At 39.1% G+C, this 24,218-nt stretch overlaps 1 protein-coding gene across 23 annotated transcripts in view; it reads left to right on the top strand.

The window, feature by feature from the left end:
- The window catches only part of LOC120531004 (leucine-rich repeat flightless-interacting protein 2-like), a 273,630-nt gene that overhangs the window by 120,610 nt on the left and 128,802 nt on the right, over window positions 1-24,218 (top strand). For all 23 annotated transcript variants that reach the window (XM_039755924.1, XM_039755918.1, XM_039755923.1 and 20 more), the window contains exon 2: window positions 18,191-18,277. In XM_039755924.1, coding sequence (XP_039611858.1) covers window positions 18,191-18,277 — 87 coding nt within the window. The remainder of the gene's footprint in view (window positions 1-18,190; window positions 18,278-24,218) is intronic.

The following is a 24,218-nucleotide window of genomic DNA, read 5'->3' as shown; positions in this document are numbered from 1 at the left end:
GGTAGTGGAATGTCTCAGTAAATATGATTTATTTTACACTACTGTTCAGAGCACAGTAAACATTTGTAATTGTAACTATGGGGGTGCAGCAGCCCAACCCTGCCTGGATAGTTTGCTTTGCTTGCTATTGGTTCACAGGTATATTCCAACATGGTCAAAACTCTGGCCCTGAGATTTATTTATAGTTATAGCAAATACTAAAATTATTGGAAAATTGTCATCTATACAGATGAATGGTAATCTGCTAGCCGAAGAATCGTTAGAATATAACTTAATATGCGGAAGAAATATGACTTCTCCCTCATGATCACCAGTCATGATTTTACCGGCAATTAAATGTTTATTTGTAGCATGTGCCATTACATAGGCTTTATTTGTTGACTACTACAGCACGACTGAACTACTACCTTTTTTCAGCAGAGCAGATGTATATAAAGTATTTTGTTTGAAGTATGCATGTTGAATTGGTTGTACTGATATGAGTGTATAATTGTTGCATTCTCCTAATGAAGATGAAAAAAATGATACATAGATGTATACTATTTGATCTACTGCTTTGGAGAAAAATCAGTGTTGCAAGAAAATGTTGCATAGTTTGGCTATTTTTATATATATAGAGAGCAGATGTAACTGCAACAAAACTGAAAATTAACATACAAAAAAGCATAAAACACAAAGCAATGAAACACAAAACTCTGTAATGAAGATATCAGCATGCAGTGTTTAGGTAGACATAGACATTCTAGAGAATTTTACTGCAGAGATAAAAAAGGGAATAAAATATACTGTACTTGTTATCTATAGGAAATAAAGGTTAATTTTGAATTTGATGAGAACTAGACTCGACTCTCCTGAGCTAGTACAGTACCAGGGGGAAAGTAGTTTTCTAAACTGTTGACTATAATGAACAATGGCTCACACCTTAGTCAACCTGCAGAGCACCTTCAGTACAAAGCTAATTCTACCACAATGCTCTGGTGTGCTTTTGGGGTGTTTTTTTTATCAGCTATCTTTTTAATGTTATAACCTCTTGCTAAAATATATTTTTTTCCATTCTAATATGATCATTTAATTGGATACTGGGCATATGTATTTGTCATTTTAAAATTTCATTTTTGTCCTGAGTGTAGTTTTTGTGTTTGGGCTACTGCAAAACTAATGTCTGCTTGGACTCAATAAAACCTCTCAGTCTCTCCATCAAAAAATATCGAAGAGTACATTAAATGTTTATATATACAAAAAATTTTTTTGAAAAGAGCGTCACATTACTGTACCCTTGAGCATGGCCTGCTTTCATAACCATGCCAAAAATATTTTTTTTAAAAAGTGTTTAATTTTTCGGGTGCTATTAGACATATATTACTAGCAAGTACTAGGGTTAAGTGACAATTCATAATTGATGCTTCTAATGTCACTTTAGTGGTGTTTGAGATATTATTGGTTAGTGGAGAGCACTTACTATGGTGATTTATAACAGGTATTTAAGGAACTTTTTTAAATTTAATATTAGGATTTTTACCATTCTTATCAGCTAGAGTTAGTACAGTGCATACATTATTTTGTGTAATATGCTTTATGCCTAGACTCCCATCCTCCTACTCTAAAACCCAGGGTTATAAATTTTGCCTTTAGGCAAATATTCCTGGTGCTCTTGGCTGCTGCTATACTTGATCTTACTTTTAAACCATTAACTGTACTCTGCTCCCTTGGTAATTCTAAAATCTATTTCTTATGGATAATGCTTTCATGAATCTTTCAAGGGTTATTACCTATCATTTTCGTGGGGAGTAGATAGGTCTTTTTCTGACCTTGCAGAATTTTTTTGATTTCTACAGCCTGCTATTGGAAGAAGGAGAGTTAATTAGTTTTAAAGCTGTTCCTTGTAAGGCTGGTGATTAAGTGGGTAAGACAGTGGATTGATGGATAACCTGATTGGCAACTTGTGACTTGTTTTGGAAAACTTCTACAAGAATTTTAAAAATGTGTTGTATTATTACATTAGTAGTATACAGTAGCTACGATGTTTTATTGAATAGTTTAAGCAGAGATTGTTGAACCTTTCAGAACACAATTACTTTTGTGAGCTCGACCATTCTTCTGTTCTTCTATATATCTGTGTGTTTTCTGACCTGCTTGTTAAGTATCAGGTTAAGGGAGTCAGAGGATATCCCAGCATTATGGGATGAAAGGCAGGAATCACAGACAATATTGTTTGTTTAACTTTATTTGAGATGATTTTAATAGATCACAAAACTTTAAAATTCTTAACCCAGATGTCTTCTACATGTGGAACAAAAGCAAGACTTGCTGAGAGATGCACAGTGATTTTTAAGGCAAGGATTTTCCGAATTGTTACATTGGTTAAGGTCCAGGGTTTCAGCTACAGTTCCACACTGATTCATATCCAAAATCTTCAAAGCATGACCTACTCTATACTAAACCAGATTTCCTGAGAAAGCATTCTTTGAAAACCTTGTAGCCTTTTAGGCATTTGAACTTATTTTAACTTTTTTTTTTTTCTCGATAATAGTTTCCGCTTCCTTTTGTTTAATTATACATTACCTGTTATGTTTAGCTGTACATTCACTTTATTTAATTCTAGTTCTTTTTAATTAAGGAAGCTAGCTTTCCCATGGATTACGTGCAGAATGTTTTAAGGTGCATTTTCATTTTTTGGTGGAGTTCCCCTTTCTATTTATTGTGATTTTGGTGAGCTCTCTTTCATCTTTCCATATGTAATGGAAGACGCAAAGTAACTTGGAAATTTACAGGCTTGAACGGGAGCCCAGTACTTTGTTTCAGACTCAGTGGGGTGACATTACTGACTACAAAGGCAGAAAGTGTTTTGTGCATTGGGAATAAAAGCTAGTTTTAATGGCGTCTCATTTGCCATTAAGTGGTTGAATGAGAATTCTGTCTTCCAGGAAGGAAAGGACCTAATCTTTAAACAGTGTTTTTCAGATGGCTTAACATCAGGCTAAGTAAACAAGATCTTTTCAGATTTGATGTATTTTTTTAACTAAAGTGAAATATACACTGGAAAATAAATAGAAATGCATGCAAGACAGATATCAGAAGAGCTTTGTTCAGGGTGATGGAACAAGTTGTAGCTGAAATTTTGGAACAGCTTGGCAACAAAAAAGGCACTGAGTGGCCTCCTTTTTAACCTTTATGGTTTAAGCCTCTTAATTTGATTTTAAAAGGGCACTTTGTAAATATATGTATAGAATGTAGTTGTTATAGCTGTATATATAACAGAAGAGAAGGACAGTTATGAGCATGCTTTATTAATGTAATTAAAAATAGTACCAGAAAAATGGGTCTCTGTTTGGAGTCTGCATGCATAGGATGAATATTATGCAAGCTTTTATTATAATTTATTAATGTTAGTGAAACATGAAATTGTTTTCTTCTGCAGTGGGGAGTAGGCACAAGGAAAGCAGTTTGCAAATTATTACAGTTTATAACACACGCACTGTTTTATTTATTCATTTATATTCAGAATTTGGACTCTAAAGTTTGTTACAATGTATAATGCTACTTCTTGATATTATCTATATATAGTAAGCATTGTAAAATATATATTACATTGCTTTTAAAACCTTAAAAATCTATAATTTCTAGTTTTACCAAAAGTATAGGTACTACTAATGCAATTGTAAGAAATGCAGAACACAGATTTACATTTGCTTCCGATTCATTCAAATTTCTTATGTACTTTACTGCATAAGTTTCTTTGCAAGCATTGTGTTTATAGTCCACAGTATTTTCCTTGAAGATTTATTCATCTGAATAGTCTGATTAAAGAAAAAAGCAACGCTTCATGGGCAGCTCTAAAAGGAAACCTTAAAAAGCAAGTATATTAGAATGAAAAGATGGTGTCATCAGATTTTGCTGGAGTGGTCTTTTACAAATAAGCAGTTGGATCTCAAGCCTTTACAACTGTGCAAATTATTTTAAAAGGAAAGGGAAAAAAGTAAATTAAAATTGTTATTAAAATTCCTTTCCACTTGTAAAGGAGTATATAAGACTTGTATCTTAATTAGAAAGACACTTGATTTGTGGATTCTGGATCACACATTGCGCCGTTTAGCCATCATTCAGAAGAATGATTTTAGATATTTTTATATCCTGGCCACCAACATGGTAGGTATACAGTATGTTGATATTGTTATTTCATATATTTGGAATTATTTTGACAACACAAAATTTAGCAATAAAACTATTTTTTTAAATGTAATATGTATAACCTAGACATTAGAATATAGAACAAATAATGTTCAGTTTATAAATTTTAAAGTGAGATTGGGGAGGCACAATTAAGTAGAATGTAATCATGAGAGTACAGCTTAAGAACTGGCTGAACACTGATATTAATGATAGAGTTTGAATATCCTCAACAATGACATAGCCAAAATTAGGAATAATACTAAAATATTACCTGTAATACTCTGAGAAATTGTCATACTAATTAACAGCTGACCCTAAAATATGTAGGAATGTGAAGGTATGCACAGTTAGTATTCTGAAAAAACTGCACAGGTAAAATTTAGAGAAACAGAGCTTTGAAACATTAAACTCATGTGTAACATTTTATTTTGATATCTTTAATATGTATATAATTAATGAGATCAAATATTATATTAAACTTTGATGCCAGGTGAATATAACTTGTGTTAAAAGTGGCACGGGAACTAATGATTTTTGTGTAATGAGATAAAGTCTTTTGAAATTAGTAAGTAAGAGAAAAAATTAAAATTGTTTCAAGTGGGGCTTAGAAAAGTATTAGTTTAGCGAAAAAATGTGTAGTTTAAGACAGCATAAACAGTGCCCTGTAGATTCTAAAGCAATGGAATGTGATCTGAGCCGACGGAGTCAATATATATGGTGGGTGTGTGTATGCACACTTGAGTCTGTATCTACTCATTCATTTCATAGTATTTGTTTCCCTACCATTTTTACAACATAACCTATAGATTCACTTTGCTGTATTTCTTTAGCTAGATATTTATGTTGCCTGACGCAAACTGCGTCTAGTGGAAGCACCACCATGTAAAGTACTGGGAAGCAGTATACTATATACAGCATACACACAAGCAGAGTGATTTTTATGCTCACACAATTTGTTTTTAAGAGTAAATGATAACACTAAAATATAGCATCCTGTCTTATTTTTGACTTTTACTGTGCATGTTTGTGTTAACATTGTGTTAACATTTTTAAATAATCACTTTTGTGATTAGTAAGTTCGTCAAACTTGCATTGTGAATATGGACACAGTCATGTGCTGATCACATTAGATTTTTAGAATGCAATATTATTAGCCTACATTGTCAAACACTTAACTTGGGACAGCAGGTTTCATGTAAAATATTCGCACAAGCAATAATTTAAGACAGTATTGTTGCGCTGCCTGCTTGTAAATGTAATTTTAAATAAATATGACCCAATGTTTCTTTGATCAATGCAATCATTGGTAAAATCTTCAGCCATTTTTTCTCTTACTTAATGCAAATTGGATATTTAAATAATAAATATAATTAATTGTCATTGTTAAATAATCTTTTGTAGTGTCTTTAATGGGTGGCTTCATCACACAATATTTAGAGTTACTATCTCACAGCACCAAGAACCTTGTTCCTCCATTGCACCTGATGTTCTAAGAATAGGTTCTATCTCCTTGTAATCAGACTTAGAAAATGAATGAAAAATATATTAAATAAATATGGTCACACTAAAATGTGTTCAGATGGCATCTTTACTGGCAGTTCAATACTATCTCATTGCTTTGCATTTTAGTGGGATCAAATTAAAGGTAAAATCAGAAGAATTGTATATCATAATTAACCGTGTATTTTGTTCCTTGCATAAGGACCACAAATCTTTTCATCATTTAGTAACTCACGTACTAGTACTGTGACTTGAATAATGGAGATTTCAGGTATTTCTGAATTGCTGACTAGATGAAGACACTAAAATGAGAAACAGCTGCTTGTCCTGTACAGTTGTTATTGCTGTTCATTTTCTATTTTTTGATGATATTGTACTTGGAAAATAGTTAAATTCTCAGGAAACAGCACTCTGTGTTATAATGGCCTTTATAAGTTTAAACAAGATTAATGCCAAAAAACATTTAATCTGACCTAATGCTTACTTTTATAAAACGTTTAAGACCAAATGTATAACCATACACTGCAGCTGTAGATAATCTGATCTAAAATCCTTGTATTGCTTTTGGAAGCAGTTGATTTTAAGCAGTCAACATCTGGATTTCCCATAGCACATAATTTTTAAATTGCTTGTTTAGCTTTAAAATCAGATTGACTTTGTGTATTATAATTAGTAACATCCTGGTCTTAGACCAGAGCATCACTCAGGCTGTGAAAATAGTGTTAAAAGCTTTAGTCCTGAGTGCCACTTGGTCATATGTATTGATGCATCTCACATAAATGTGAGGATTACTTGGGCAGTAAAAGTACTAATAGCATTAGTCCTCAGCATTAATCGGGCAACTGTATAGGTGTGTCTTACGTAAGCACCCGGCCTGAGCGTTACCCAAGTAATGGTGTAGACACATCTTCTCATAGAGGTGACTTTTAAGAAATGTTTTCCAGTAGCCCAGGTGTTGCATGCTCTTGACAGTGATACAAGTAGTGATGACAAAGTGAATCTGTCTTCAAGCAGTGAAATTGAAACCGAAAGTCATTCTGATGAATCTGAAAGTGACACTTGCCTTTGGGTCTCTTTTGACCCTGCTTCAAGTAAACCAGCAACACTTTGTTTTGATTTTGTGGACAGCCAGGAATAAAAGTAAACCTTGACAGCCAAGATCCATTTACTTACTTGAAGTTATTTCTTGGTGATGATGTAATCAAAAGAATTGTTGTTGAGACGAATCCTTATGTTGAATAGTGTCCATTAAATGACCGTACACCAAAGCAGTTTTCCTTTTCAAAGATAACACAAAAGAAACATTTTAACAGTGTATACAGTATTATCATCATCATCATGATTATTAATTTCATATTATTCATCATCATTTTTATTATTTGTATTGTTTTTTCATTATACTTTTTACACTTCTGACTTCGTACCTTTAGTGTTTTACAGTAGAAAGATGAGATTTGATAAAAATGTAATTTTTCAAGCAAAAAATGTGATGTTTAAGAGGTTAAGTAAAAAAAGATTTGACAGAAAGTGTTTAGTATGAGGACCTCGCTGAGGATCTCTTCACAGCTGTACCAGAATAAAAGGTGTTTTCAGTGTTCCTTTGTGTGAAGATTATGTACATTAAGATGAACACTTTTTAAAAATGATTGATTTTTATAAGCTACATGAACAATACAGATAAAATTGACTTAAACTGATACAATTTGATCAATTTGATCTTTCTGATGCTTTTGATGTCTATGTAGTTCTTCTTTTCTCCTTTTTGCTCCCATATTTTTATTATGATTATTTTATTTGAAGACCGTAACATTCCTTACATTCAACTTTAACTTGACAAAACACAACTTCAGCCCCTACCCGAGAGAAAGAGGGGAGCCAATAGTAAGAGCAAATCTTTAAAAACAACCAAGAAGGGAGACTGTCTTTTTCATCGATATATCTTATTTGAAAATGTTATTAATTAGATCTTGCCATATTTTTAAAAATGTTTTGAACAGATCCTTAAAGCAAGAATTTAATTTTTCAAATTTCAAATAGAACATCAGTTAACCACTAACTTAGAAAAGGTAGGCTGCGATTCTTCCAGTTGAGCAAGACAAGTCTATGTGCTAAGTCATGTGTGGTAAGGGCAGTTACAATCAATTTGTTCTTTTCCACTTTAAGCCCATCTGGGAGCACACCAAACACCGCTAACAGGTTAGGAGTGATTGTGACACCAAGGCTGTCTGATAGGAAATCAAAGATTTTTTTCCAAAATTATGTTAATTTGGTGCACTTCAAAAAAAATGTGGTCCAGTGAAGCTGAAGCTAGATTACAACGTTCACAGGTTGAATTTTGTCCTGGATACATTTTGGACAGTTTTAAATGAGGTAAATGTGATCAATAAAAGATTTTAAATGTAATGATTCAATACTTTGTGCATATTGTCACGCACGCGCGAGTAGGAGGCCGCGGATTGATTCGATAGCACCTGGGAAACCATTCACGCCAGGGAATGGCGGGTATTAACTTTCTCCCTCTGCTTCCCCGTAGAAAGAAAGACCTTCCTGCACCATAGGCCTGGATTGACCGCAGTGCGATACTTCCGCCCTTCCTCCGCCATCTTGCCCTGACGTCATCCTTCCCATCCTCCCTTGCGGTCCTTCCCGTCATCCCTCCACTTCCGGCTCCTCCCCAATAAAATGGCCGCGACGCCAGGAGTCGGGGTCGCGTTATGAACTGTTTTGTTTATTTTTGACCTGTTTTTTTTTCTGTACAATATACGGGGCCGGAAACCCCAACCCTTATTGCTGTCTCCTCGGTCCTTCACATCTGGCGTAGTCGGCAGGATAGAGAGATCCCGGAATGACGGAGGGACAGGACCTCAACACGGTGCTGCAGGCAATGAATGACCAGCTCCAGGCGCTGCAGCTTGCGCAAGCCGCCACCACCGGGAGCTGGAGGCCACGAAGGCCAGGTTAGTGGAAGCCCAACGGGCGAGACCAGACCCGCCCAGGCAGCCGCCTCCTCCTTTAGTCCCGATGGGCCCTTCGGAGGACGTCGACGCCTACCTGGGCATGTTTGAGAGGACGGCCACCCGGAACGAGTGGCAGCGGTCCGAGTGGGCGTCCATCCTGGCGCCATACCTGAAGGGACCAGCGCTGGGCCTATTATGACCTCCCTGAGGAGGAGGCGCTAATTACGACCTCCTCAAGCCCGAAATACTGGCCCGCTACGGCATTAGCCCGGCCAGCAGGCGGCGAATGGCGGAACTGGGTCTTTGACCCTGAAAGCCGCCGCGCCCAGGCGCTCGAAGTTCTGGGGCAAGATGGGCGCTGGCTACGGCCAGAGACCCGACGGGCGGAAAGTGGTCGAGCGGGTGGCCTGTGAAGGCCTGGTCAATGCGATGCCCAGTTCCCTCGCCCAGCAGGTCCGGGACACGCCTATCAGAACATGTCGGGCCTCCTCGACGCCCTGGAGCGCCAGTTGGCGGTCCTCCGACTTGGGGGTCAGAAAAGCCTGCTCGCTGGAACCGCAGGGACGGGCGGCCACCCCGAGCCCCTCGACGCGCTGCAGAAGCGCCAGCCAGAGCCAGAGAGGCCGGGTCCGCCGCTGTTTCAAGTGTGGCGAGACCGTCACCTGCTGCCAAACTGCCCCATCACACGCCCGGAGCCTATGGACTGCAGCTGGACATCGTCGGAGAGGTATTGTACCCGCCGCATCCCTTGGCGAGTCCGACACGGGAGTGGTGTTGCTAAATGGGCACGCCGTGGTGGCTTTGTTTGATTCCGCAGCAACATTACCATTGTTGCTCGCCGCTTTGTCTTACCGCAACAGTGGTTAAAACAGCATTTGTTGGTCACCTGTGTGCATGGGGGACTAGGTCATATCGTTCCGCCACTGCTATGTCACCTGGAAGGGGAACCAATCCAAATGACGGTCGCTGTGTTACCTGACCCCCTTCCCAGTGATTTTGGGACAAGACTGGTCTAAAAGAATCAGCGGTAAGCCATTCGCCGCCCCCGGGCCTCGTTGGATCTTGTTATGAGGGGAAAAGGCACCCTCCCGCGGCCTCCACGCCCGTGCACAAGGGCAGGCCCTATGGGCGCTGGTGTCTCGGGGACCTTTCCGTGGCTACGGACCTTGACCCGAAGATTCCGCCGGAGAAGGGACTAGCCAGGAACTCTTCCCGGCCCAGGCCCCAAGACCCTCGGCGCCTGGACCATCAATTTCGGTCCACGCCGCCTCCTTTAAGAGGGAGCAGTGGAATGATGACTCCCTGCGCTTTGCCCGAATGCGTCGTTCTGCCTAACAGCTCAACAGCGGACGGATCCACACCGCGGAACCCTTCTTTGTCCTTGAGAATGATCTGTTGTACCGAAAGTGGCTACCCATGAGGGCGAGGTGCGGAAGTTGTTGCTAATTCCGCGTACCTTCCGGCGGGAGATATGCGAGCTGGCACATGCTCACCTCCTAGGCGCCCACCTCGGGGCCGAAAAAACACTGGAGAGGATTAAGCTCCGCTTTTACTGGCCTGGGATCAATGAGGAGGTCCGCGGTTCTGTCAATCCTGTCCGAGTGCCAGACCCGCCAGATTCCTAGGAGGGACCGTGCTCCTCTAGTCCCTATTCCCTCGTGGACATCCCCTTTGAAAGGATAGGGGTCGATTTGGTGGGACCCTGGAGCCCTCAACCCGTGGCCACAAGTATATCCTAGTCATGGTGGACTATGCCACCCGGTACCCAGAGGCGGGTCCCCCGCGCCCCGCTAATACCAAAAGCATCGCACGGAACTGGTTAATTTGTTTTCACGCTGGGCATACCCAAGGAGGTCCTCACGGACCAGGGTACGCCTTCACTTCGGATACGCTCAAGGAGGTAGCCAAATTACTGCAGATAAAGCACCTGAAAGCGTCAGTCTATCACCCGCAAACTGACGGGTTGGTCGAACGTTTAATCAGACGCTTAAGCAGATGCTCCGCAAGGTAGTCAGCGGACGGCAGGAACTGGGACCAGCTCCTCCCGCCGTGCTTTTGCCTACCGGGAGGTACCCCAGGCCTCTACAGGCTTCTCCCCATTTGAATTGCTATACGGGCGACAACCCCGGGGAATCCTCGACATCCTAAAAGAAGGCTGGGAGGCCGAGGCTCTTCCCTCCTCTAACATTTTGGAGTACGTAGCGCAACTGCGCGACCGACTCACAAAGATCAGGCCCCTCCTAAAAGAGCACGTGACTCGTGCGCAAGCAGCGCAGGCCCGGTGTTACAACCGCAACTCCGTCCTCAGGGAGTTCCGCCCGGGGGACCGAGTTATGGTGCTCGCCCCGACCTCCCACTCGAAGCTGCTCGCCACTGGCAAGGGCCTTACGAGGTTAAGGAGAGAAAGGACTCGCCGACTATTTGGTGAAACAGCCCAATCGTCGACCGAAAGTGAGAGGATCTATCATGTCAACCTGTTAAAGCCCTGAGAGATAGAGAGGAGCCCCAGCTCCCATAGGTCACTCTCCCTTTCGCAAGCACAACTGCCCTTAACCTCGGCGAAGAGCTGACCCCCAAGCAGCGGCAGGAGTTAGCCCAAACACTCCGAGCCATCCCGAGGTAGTGAGCGAGTCACCCGGCCGGACCGCGCTGATTGCCCACGATATAGTCACGGAGCCCGGTGTAATCGTCCGGGAGAGGCCCTACCGACTCCGGAGGCAAAACGCGCAGAGGTCGAACTGGAGGTGAAACGTATGTTGGACATGGACATAATTGAAGAGAGCCATAGTCCCTGGTCCAGCCCTATTGTCCTCGTCTCCAAGCCAGACGGCTCCTGGAGGTTCTGTAATGACTTTAGACGTCTGAATCAGATCTCCAAGTTCGATGCCTACCCCATGCCCCGCATTGACGACCTCCTTGAGCGGCTGGGTACGGCTCGGTATCTGACTACCCTTGACATGACAAAAGGGTATTGGCAAATTCCTTTAACGGCATCCGCAAAGGAGAAAACGGCCTTTAGCACCCCTAGCGGGCACTGGCAGTACAAGGTCCTCCCATTTGGGCTGCACGGGCCCCGCGACCTTCCAACGCCTGGTAGATAGAGTGCTGAAGCCCCACCAGTCCTATAGTGCCGCTTACCTGGATGACGTTGTCATCTATTCCGCACCTGGGAGGAGCATCTACTGCAGGTCGCAGCTGTCCTCCGAACACTGGCTAAAGCCGCCTCCGCATAAACCCCGGAAGTGTTTTTGGATTAAAGGAGGCCAAATATTTAGGCTACCTCGTGGGACAAGGACAGGTGCGCCACAGAGCTCCAAAGTTAAAGACATCTTAGAATGGCCCGTCCAATACCAAGAAACAGGTGCAGGCTTTCTTGGGGCTTGCGGTTACTACCGCCGGTTTGTTCCCGCTTCTCCAAAGAGCAGCACCCTTGACTGACCTGACAAAAAGGGCGCCCCTATACGTGGTGTGGACCGACAAAGCAGAACACGCGCTCAGTGACCTAAAGAAGGCCCTAACGCCGGCACCTGTGTTACGGACGCCCGATTTTGGGCTCCCGCTTATTCTCCAGACCGACGCTTCGGACACAGGCCTGGGGGCCGTGCTGAGCCAAAGCGCCGATGGTGTCGAACACCCTGTGATGTACCTTAGCCGGAAACTGATGGACCGGGAGACCCGGCACGCGGCAGTGGAGAGGGAGGCCTTGGCCATTAAGTGGGCAGTGACCCACCTCCGTTACTACCTGCTGGGTCGCGAATTCGCTCTGGTGACTGATCACGCTGCACTTCAGTGGATGTCCCTACACAAAGAGTCGAATCCGCGGGTCACCAGGTGGTTCCTGGACTTACAGCCGTATAAGTTCACTGTCACTTATCGGCGGGCACCCTTCAGGCCAATGCCGATGCCCTCTCTCGTATTCACGACCTCTCGGTTAGGTCCGCCCGACCTGACGGTCCTGGGCTAAGGGGGGGATCGTGTCACGCACGCGCGAGTAGGAGGCAGCGGATTGATTCGATAGCACCTGGGAAACCATTCGCCGCCAGGGAATGGCGGGTATTAACTTTCTCCCTCTGCTTCCCCGTAGAAAGAAAGACCTTCCTGCACCATAGGCCTGGATTGACCGCAGTGCGATACTTCCGCCCTTCCTCCGCCATCTTGCCCTGACGTCATCCTTCCCATCCTCCCTTGCGGTCCTTCCCGGCATCCCTCCACTTCCGGCTCCTCCCCAATAAAATGGCGCGACGCAGGAGTCGGGTCGCGTTATGAACTGTTTTGTTTATTTCAAAGACCTGTTTTTCTTTTTCTGTACAATATACGGGGCCGGAAACCCCAACCCTTATTGCTGTCTCCTCGGTCCTTCACAATATATTCTGTGCATGGCTGCCTTCCACTCGTTTTCTGTGAAAGAAAGAAAATTTTAACTTTTTATATGTTGTTGAGATGCTGTATGAGACTTCAAGACTGATCAGTATTTCTTGGGGTGTAGAAATGAATGTGAGGTGTGGGAAAAATTGATTAGGATCCTTTTAGCAAAGTTTCTGATTTGAAAGTAGTGGAAAAATTGTGTTGATGGGAAGTTAAATCTGAAGCGTAATTGTGCATGAGATGCAATGACATTATCTATATACAATTTTGTAAGTGTTTTAACCCTGAGCGTTTTCCAAATATTAAATACTGTGAAGGTTTAAGAGGGTAGAAAATGATGATTGTCATGCAGAGGTTTTCACCGATTTGTGTTTTTTGTATCTCACACCCTCATACACCTTTATTGTAAGAGCATCCGCTATCTACGATGGAGCGTTCGATCAGAAGAAAATATAAAGCTGGTTTTAAATTAAATGTCGTTGAAGTTGCAAAAGCAACTGACGTCTTCTTGGCCTCCAGTTTATTTTTATGGGAAAGATATGAAATATGTCATCTTTAAAAAAGACTTATGAGTTTCCCAGAGTTTTCCTGCAGATACCTTTAAGGATACATTTGTTTCTAAAATGGAGGTCAGAGTTCTAATCTGCTGATTACAGGGGGTTGTAATGCTAGCTACAAATGGGTGTGTAGGGTATAGTGATTCAAGCTCCAATATCAGAGGGTTGTTATAGAAGAGAATATTAGTGTTGTACTTGCAAGATTTGATAATGGGCAATTAATTATTATCAATAAATACCGGGGGCTGTGCCCCCTGCTCGCTTCTCCATGGGTCTGATAAGTTATCCATTGCAAACTGTGTTGTTATTTTTGTCGTATTAGATGTTATCGCCACTGCAGTTGAAGGTGTATCCAGGTCAGGATTTAAAATACAATTAAAGTCTCCAGACATTATCATTTTATGAGTGTTCATATTGGGAATGGATGCAAATACATTTTGGATGATATCTCTATCATCCGTATTAGGTGCATTGATATATCAGATATATATTTAGATTCAAATAAATTACCCATCAGCATGAGATTATTGCCCTTCAGGATCAGATACTACGTCAGATACTACAAATGAGATTGTTTTATATATTAAGATTCCCACACTTCTAATAATTTTTATATAGCTGAGTGAAAAATTTGACCAATCCAATCTCTTTGTAATCGAAAGTGGTCCTTACTTGTAAGTCTCCTGTAAAATACTATCTTGGCATTTAGGCCAGTTAGATCATGATTGAGACCTCTGACATTCCAGCTTAAAAAGTTCACTATTTGGTCTAAGAGACAGTGCTTCTGAATCTTTGAGGGCATTTTGTAATCTTAAGTTAAAGAAGTTCATTATTGCATCGAATAGCTTTAACCTTGATTTCATATTATTGCTAAGGTGCCTATTATTTTATTGGCTCTTATAGTTGTTAGTGTAAAAAAGATGAACAAGAATAATTGTTCTCTCCCTCCCCCATTTTGTCTCCCCAAGTGAGGCCAGACCACAAAGTACGAGTCCTCTGACATGACAAGAGAGAGGGCACATCCAAAACAAAACATAGCCCTGTTCATATTTTGATGGTGTTGGGTTCAGTATTTTTGGTTCTTTTTCTGCATCTTGCAGAATAATCTCTACCCATGCAGCCCTAAACTATATGAAACTGGCTTCGCAGTGAATAACAGAAGAATCCATTTGCACTTAAGCCACTTCCCACGGTGGCTAGAAACCGCACAGTTGTGTTAATAATTGTGGATAGTTTTGTATATATTCCCTTGGCTTTTTTTCTGAGGAGCCTCTTCGCTTTTTGATTCTTGTTTTATTAATTTAACAAAGATGAATTAAAAAAGTTTTATTTAATTATTAGAGAAGGGTATGTTCTACAAATTACTAAGTAAAAGTAGAAGAATATTCCTTTATTGGTTTTATGAACCGGTGTACAAGGTCCATGTCAGCAATGGGTGCAAGTCACAGACCAAAAATGGAGTTATAGTCCTTCCTGACCATACTTCTACAGATACAAGGCCAGTTTAGAGACACCGTTTATTTTAATGTGTTGCCTTTGGGGTTGTGGGAGCATTACAAAGTATCTTCAGGACACTCGGAATGTGCAAAAGGACTTGAAGTTTGAGAACACGTCTCTGGACCTGTGAAGCAGCAATGCAAATACTGAGCAGTCATACTGTCCAAGAAAAAAGTGGTATACATTTTTCACAAAAATAATTGTATGACAATATTACATCTTCTTTTAGAGGATAGAGACTTTGCTTTTTAGCAGTTAAATTTCAGTAACATTAAACTAGCTGTTGAAGTTCAACATTTAAAATCCTGAATTCTCCTATTTTGATAGCACATTAATACTATTTATTTTACAGTTTGAAAAGAACGAGTGTTCACCTTGCAGGATGAACATACAATATGACAGAATATTTGGGGTTTTTTTTTTTTTCTCATTCTTCTTAAGTTAATTTATATTAAATGCTGGATGTTTTACAACATTTTTGGCATTGTAACTGTGACTGTAAATGAAATACACAGTGTATCTTTTTAATAAACAAAATTCCTTTTTGTCATCCTTGATGCCATAAAAATGATTAACATGTTGTGGGAGTAGATACCATTTCTTGAATTAGAATCTGAACCTAATGTGGGCTAGAACTTGTTAGAATAGCAAGGTTAAAATCAGTGTAGGAAATTCATTATGTATTCCCTATCTATAATATATAGTTCGAATACTGATTGCAGACTGTCTTGTCTAAGTGCTAATATTTACTTGGAAAGTTGCCTGCCATAAACATTCCTTAGTGTAAACGGGTACTGTTTTGTTCTTCTTGTATCCTCTAGTAATGTAGACTTATCTGTTTTTTTTCCCACTTGATGTGGTTTCCCTAAGCCAGGAGTGACTAATTATCTTTTACTGCCATTATATCAGTCATTTCTAGTTGCATAGAACTGACACTACACTATACGTTCATTAGATATCATACAATATCTATAGGGATATAAAATATTTAAATTAAAGAGTTATATCCAGTGCAGTTTCCAAAGAAGTTCTACCATGTGCTTACATGAGAGTTCCTTTACATATACAAACTATACATTGGTCTGCCTTTGCTTTTCATATCTTGTTCAGTGTTTGATTGCATTTGATTCTGTCACAGTTCATTATTATTGTAAAAGCTCTGACAAGTTTAAGTCAAAAAACTTGATCATTTCTCAGCTTTGGCAAGCATTCCATAGAAACTGAAACAGACACATTTTAAAAATACATTTATTACCATAAAAATCTATAATACTGGAATATGTTAATGGAGACTATAATATCTGCATTATACATGATCTGGCAGACTTTTTGCTTATTCCAGCTGGTAGTATGTTATCTTTTGAAGGAATTTCCAGATCTTAGAATTTTTGATCATAATTTGATCAAGCTTACATTGACCTGATAGCTGCAATCAGAGCAAATAAAATGTAAAAAAATGAAAGATGCACCTCTGTGGAAACAATAAACATTTCAAGATGTGCATGTTAAATTATCTGGCAACTCTAAATTGTCCTGAGTATTACCTTTAGTGTGAATACAGCTGTGGGTGTTATCGTGCAGAAGTGAGCTCTATGATGTACTGACATGTGCAGGTCTGGTTCTTGCCTTGCTAAAACAGGATCTGTCTGACCATGATGGTGAACTATTACTACTAGGCTACACTACATCACTAACTAGGCACATTCGCTTAAGTTATTTAAAAGAAAATTAATCATAACATATGTATAAGCATTAACTTTCAGTCATGAATGCTTTGCTAAACATCCATCTAGCTAATGAAAATAGTGGTAAAGCATTATTTCATGCTAAATAAAAAGAAAGAAATTAAATAGTTTGTCTTTTGAGTGCTAAAATGCTGTGTTTCTAACCTTTTTCTTTCGGAGTGGAATTGATCTTTAGCTTTTTCACTTTTGGACATGCATGCTCATACAGTTTTATAAAGGAAACCAGAACTGCTGGAAGAAACCCACACAAAAAAGAAGCAAACATACAAATATAAACAGAGGCTGTCATTTTACTATCTAAAATCTGTTTGTTGTCAAGTCTGAGAGACTTCTGTAACGCTAGGCAGATCACTCAAACTTTTAAAGCATATGTAATAAATCTTTGATGATAATATTATAAACAGCACATAACTGAACAGCCATATTTTCAGTATTATCTCAAAATATACATAGTACTAATACAACACACATTCTGAAAACATATACAGCACGATATAAGTAAAAATACTTGAAGTTTTACTTCCAAAGTTCAATTTATAGCTAAAATCTGCAGCTGCAATTAAATTGGTTTGTGTAGTGACTGCTTCTAGACACTTCCATAAAGTTTGCTTTGTGTTTACATTTCAGTTCTGGCTCATGTTGCTGGATAAATTTAAACATAGTTGATACAAGGCTGACATTTTTATGTCAGGTTTACTTTTTTAAAAGTTGTTCCAAATTAAGTCATTCCATATCTTTGTATTAAGTTTTAACTTTAAATTCAGAATAAGCATTGTCATACCTGCTGTTGTTTATAAAGAGTATAAAACAATGGCTACAGAAAATTATAAATAGTATAATACAATAATTATAAATAATAGCACTAAATATGAATTTCTCCCTCCTCCACCAATATCACTCCTTGATTTGTATTTTCTGAATTAGGGTCACCTGTATATCACATGGACAAGTAATCTGCTTGTGCTGGTACTTTCTGTATACAGTACACTTGACTGTACATAGTTGACACAGCCAACCTTTATCTACCTGTCTGTCTGTAAATCATTTTTATTTCAACCCTTTATCTCATTTTCTAAGTCACTGTTGCATACATTTTACTGTATTCTTCTAGTCGTATGTATTATGCATCTGATACTAGGATGTTGATATTTTCATACTTTATTTAACCTAGTTTTAACCCATTTTTATGGGTTTCTATAAAAAAATATTTTTGAATACATTTTGTGCTAATTAATAGGGTAGAAATGTTAAGAGTTGTTTAATTAATCTATATTTTTTTTAATGTAATAAGTTCTTTATTCTTATGAGTGAAATTAGCACTTTTATTCTATTCAAAATTTTTGCCTTTCAGTTACTTTTTATCAGGTGGCAATTAAACTACCTCTTTCTTGTTTCACAGGCAGAAGCCCGGTTAGCTGCCAAGCGGGCTGCACGGGCGGAGGCAAGAGAAATCAGAATGAAGGAACTGGAGCGACAACAAAAAGAGGTAAGGGAAACCCTTTGGGAATGTGCTAGTGAGGTTCTGACTTTTCCCAGTTCAACAATAGCAACAGAGTCTGGATTGCGTCTCTGCTCAGAATGAGCATTTTATTTATAACTTGGACACCGCAGCAAAGCTATTGTGGATTAATCTTGTTACTTGATTGACATTTCACTATTATCATGCATTCTGCAGCTGTATCCTAAAGTAAACCAGGAATCAGTTGAAAGTGATGTCTAAAGCAGTGTTTATTATATTTAGTATGTGAACATTGGCTGGATTCTATTTTAATTGAATTGATCTGCATTTCTGATAGTATTCATTTTAAAACAGATAGAATAAGATGTAGCTCTATAAAAATAAGCCATAAAAGAGGCTTATTTATGTTTTTGTCCTGTGTGTTCTGTTCAAGAAAAGTTGTCTTTAGGACATGAATTTCATTTTTGACTGTAGTGGGGTTGGGGTTCTACACCACATAACAGGAAAGGGGGAAAGAGATCTTATAGACTTGAGGGGGATTCAAGTATGGGTTTGAAAGGAATGTTCTCTCTAATACACTCAAATATTTTTTTAAATGTTACCCTATGTAGTTTGTAGTGATGTCTGGAAAAAAAAGTTAATCTTATGTTTTCATGTAGAATTAGAAGAAAACATTTTATGATTTACCAGGAGCTAATAGTGACCAATGCTGTAGAATGACAAACAATGTAAACACATCCATGGAAAAAGAAGTTGTTCGTGTTGTATTATTCACATGTCAGTTATCCCATCACATGCTCAAAACATGCACAATGCATGATTTTTTTGGTAAAATAATGTTAAATATACTTCTGGAATAATCGCCACACATCATAAACAGGAAACTAAAGACTCATGGGAACGAACATTTGAATTAAAGTCCTGCCTCTCCCCATCATTCAGTGGTCAATAGTTCTGTCTTCAGTTCCCATAAGTCTTTTCTTTTCTGTTTATGATCTGCACTTATTGTTCCGGAAGTATATATTTAACATCGATTTAGCAGAAAAGCATGTGTTTTGATCATAGGACTTGTGGATTATACAACACAGTGTTATTATTTTTTTTTTGTTTTTCTTATTTATTTCCTCACCATTTGCTGTTATACTACTTTGGTCACTATCAGCTTATATTATGTCATAAACTTCTTTCTCTCAATTCTGCATGAAAACATGAGATTAAACATAATAGTAAATACAGAGATTATTCAGAATGTTTTCATTTACAGCATCTCATTTGAAAATAGCTTTAAAGCTGCTACTGAAACAGCAAGTCACTTTGTTTAATTTATAATATTTGCTATTATAAGATGTTTTTTTGATTCTCTGCATTTAGTCTGTTTTGTTTCAGTATGAGAACCTGTAAACTGTGCAGTTCATTATAGGCTGGCATTCTACAGAATGGATTAAAATTAATTTGTGTCCAGTAAATACAAATTATCATCAATATACTAATAACCCAGTTGTCCATCAATCACTCAGAATATGGAACCAATGCAGGAAGCACTTTAAAGCAGAGAAGCTTTTATTTCTTGCACCTCTACATGATGATCACATTTTTCTACCCTCTCACACCTACACAGTTTTTAATGTTTGGAAAACATCTCTATTAAAGTACTTAGAGAATTGTATAAAGAATAATGTCTTTGCATCTTGTGAACAATTACGCTTCAAGTTTAACTTCCCATCAACACAGTTTGTCCTCTACATTCAAATCAGAAACTGTTAAAAGGAACCTGCACAATTTTCCTTACCTAGCAGCAATTTCTATCCTAGAAGAAATATTGATTAGTTGACCAGCAGAGATTTGGTGGTGTGGTTAACCGCAGTGGACAAGTCAGGGCTACTAAGAAAATACAAGGTTTGGATCTATCAGCATAGCTTCTTACTACAAATCGCCTGGCCCCTGCTAGTCTATGAGGTCCCACCGATGACAGTTGAGGGCTTGGAGAGGCAGGTGGTTAGACCTGCCATGGAGCCTTAGCACCATAAACTTGCATGGGTATAGCAACATGCATCAGCTCCCATTTAGCAAATTTCCAGAGGAGTTTAGGGTAACCCGTATGGCTGTATAGAGACTCTACTGCCACCACAGTCTCTACAACAGGCATTGAAGTCAGGACTGGGAGAAAATGACTGACCCACCAGGCTGTCATCCAGCCTGAAGCATGGTTACAACTCAAATCTCTAATGGGTGTACTGGCATCTGGACAAGTTGGGTTTGGTAGTATCCTAAAACCACACTACGATAAAGTACAACGCAAGGACAGACGTCCGCTTATTCAGGAAGAGGTGCGAGCAGAATTGAACTGCAACAGAAGGGTACATTGACCAGATGGGAGTAAGTGATAAGTCACAAGGTCACTTGGATAGAGCTCTGGAGGGATGATCCATATTGGATTAAGTTCCTGATTCAGTCAGTATATGATGTCTTTCCTAGCCCATCAAACCTCTGCTGCTGCAGTCTGACATACTGTATACACAGGCTTGCCCATTGTGCTAGAAGAGGTCTGGAGCATGTTTTGAGCAGCTGTCTGAAGGCTTTGGGAGAAGGATGGTATCGTTGGTGACATGATCAGGTACTGAGGGCAGTAGCAGATTCCATCTACTAAGGGATCAACAACAGCAAGGACCAAGTACCAAGGCAGGGGAGAAGTCACAGCTACAACATAGGACCTCGTGTGGGCTGCTCGCATTAGCACGGGACTGGCAGATGAAGATTGACCAAGGGAGATAGGTAAAATTTGCAAGCAATATTGCAGTAACTACTTTAAAACATTTTAAAGTTCCTTCCTTTTAAAGATCCTAGGGTACAGTGGGAAAATGATCTTTCACTTAACATCTCAGAAAAGGAAGGCAGCCATGCATAGAATACACTCCAGCTCCATAAGGGCAAAGTATTCAGTCATTCAGCCTAAAATCTTTTATTGATCTCATTTATCTTGTTTAATACTGTCCAGAACATATTCAGGACAAGATTCAACCTGTGAATGTGGCAGTCTAGCTCCAACCTCACTGGGCCACATGTCTTGGAAGTGCACCAGATTGACATAATTCTGGACAAACATCTTTGATTACCTACCAGACAGCCTTAGTGTCACTCCTAACGCATTAACAGCTTGTAATTGTCTATAACACTATACTAGCACATAGACTTATTTTGCTGAACTGGAAGAATCTCAGGCCACCTGTTATAAGTCAATGGGCAATTCATTTTCTATACTATTTGAAATTGAAAAATATCAAATTCATGCTTAGAGGATCTGTTTAAAACTTTTTTTAAAAATGGCATAATCTGATTAATAAAATTTTAAAATAAATATTTATATCAAGGAAAATGATATTTTCTCTTTTTTATTTTTAAAGGTTTTGCTCTTGTTGCTGGCTCTCCCCTCTTTCTTTCGAGCCTTGTTGAATTCTGGTTTGTCAAGTTAGACCTGATTGTATGTAATGCTATTTTGTTTATTGTTAAAGTTAGTCTAGACTGTACGGAATGTTGTTTTCTTCAAGTCAGTAAAATCTAAATAATTACAAAATCTAAATTTTATAAAACAGAATTTCTAGTTTGTGTCAGAATGGCACTTTCAAAAGGCACTTCACAAATCAAGTTTGTGTTTTCAGTAGAAGTTATACGCAGCACTATACAAGTTATTAGACTTTTTACATCCTACAAAAAAATTTAAATGCACAGTGAGGCAGTGTGAAGCATTGCTTGTTTTCTCTCAGTCAGCCTCACATTGCCTTACTTTAGGCCCTACCTGCAGCCTTTTCAAAGTATAACATCTGCCTTCTCTCAATGGTATTTGCCAAAATTCTGATACTCTGATATATTGTGATGCTTTCATTCTCCAAATTCTCCCCAAACTTTTGCCAACACAATGTCTCATTCAAAAAAGCATGGCAGATTCACTTTTATTTATATTTTGGGGTATGGTTTTCTTTTCTGGGGTTCTGGCTAGTTAAGCTATTTTTTCTGTAGGTAAATGAGTTTTATCCCACATGAGAATAACATAGGCTAATTCTTCAAATTAATGAATTTCTAAATATTTCATGGTTCATGAAACTTGTCCTAAAAATGTTTTATCACAGTTGTTTCAGAATATGTAGGTAGACCTACTTACTGCTTAATATAATTTGATTTGACGTTGTCAAATTTGAATGCTTCCTCCCTTTTGCCCTATTTAACCTTTCTAAACAGGACAATACCCTTGACTAAAATTATGATTGTGTTCCCTGTTGTGAGACATGTACAATATATTATACTTAATGTATAGTAATTTAAATTTCAGTATTAAATCTACAGTGTCTGGTGCAAAATGATGATACCCCAATGTTACCCTTGTAATGTTGAGGGAATCTATCAATTCAGTGAAATGAGAAGTTGAACAAAAGAAGGAATTACTTCAATTAACATTTAATATTTTTATTTTTACTTTTAGCCTCTAAAATCCTTTTTTATCAGCTTATTAGACACTCACCTAGTTATGTGTCTAACTGGTAGCAGAAGCAGCACGGTCCTGTATCATAGATGGTGTATTTGGTTGAAAGCCCAGAAATGTAGAGAACTGCAGTGTGTATTTCCTATGCTGTTTGCACATCTGTCTCAGTTTTATCTGAGCAGTAACTTGCTTGTTTTTCAAAGTTTGACGGTATTATTGTGAAAGTTCTTATGTTCAATATTTTTTATTCACTTATGTATAGTTAGTATATACTAAGTATATCAGCTTTATAGTGCTCCTTTATAGGATGGACAGCTGCCTTAAGCAAACTGAGGATTCTGTGTAGCTAACTTGTTGTGGCACATTTGTATGAATTATCCTTATCTGAACAGCTGTAGGAAAATGAAATTTTAGTATAGCTTCTTTATAGAACCCCATCAGTATGGCTTACCCACATGTAGACAGCTGCCATGAGCAAATAATCTTATTAGCTTGGCATATGCAGACCAAATGGTTGTCTTCAGACATTAGCTTTGCTTAACACCTGTGCCAGTTACCAAAGCAGGTGCCTGTTCACCATGGTGTTTCTTTTCAAAGACATCTCTTGTAGCTTCATAACCAGTAGGGTAATACAGTAGCCACCCACAGTAGTTAGGCATATCACTTTGCCTTGGCACAACCAAACAATATTAAACTATTGCAATAAAGCAAGATTAATAAAACACAGTGAAATCAATAGTAGAAAAAAGTAGGAAATGTATTTAAAAAGGCTTTATTGAAAAATACTCATAGTAATGAGAATGAGTTCCTTCAAGCCTGGATGTATATATAACTGCTTAAAAATCGTCTTCAGTCTGCAGAGGCCTTTTATCTTGCTAGTTTGAGTGGGAATGCCGATGTATTGTCACAATGATGATGAAAATCTTGTCGTTTTGTATAATGGTTTTTGCATGCAGCATGCATCCCAAAAATAACTCTACATCGGGAGAGGCCTTCAACAATGATTACACCAATGATCAATAATCTTAAAACCACTGTCAAGTTTCCATTACTGATGATGTGTCCATGTCTGTGCATCAAAGGATGTATGATTAAATGAAAGGTACTGGTACTACCAGTGACAAACAGGAATAGACTGGCTGACAATTGTGAACAGGGTAGTGGCAGCCTGACTGATGTCTTTCAAGAGGAAGAAGCCAAGTCATGCTAAGGAAACCTTAAAGAAAGATAGCCCCTGGGTGCCCAAGGAAAGAGGAGAGTGAGCACCCCAACTGGACTGACCTAAGGCTAATGATACAGAACAATGACAGCAAGTATGCAGTGCATATTCGGTAAGGCCTGTATTAAGATAAGGGACTTGAGGATACACCAGTCCAGGATGTGATGCCCAATAGTAGAAGTAGTGACACAGCGAGCAGAGTCATTTCTGGCGAGGCACAGAAGGATTCAGACCCGGAGACAAACCACATCCTCTGTGTATCACCTAAACCTTTT

This window comes from Polypterus senegalus, chromosome 6, assembly GCF_016835505.1.
Source record: "Polypterus senegalus isolate Bchr_013 chromosome 6, ASM1683550v1, whole genome shotgun sequence".
Classification (NCBI taxonomy): Eukaryota; Metazoa; Chordata; class Cladistia; order Polypteriformes; family Polypteridae; genus Polypterus; species Polypterus senegalus.
Note: the sequence above shows the minus strand (reverse complement) of the source record. Positions and strands in the feature narration are given on the sequence as shown.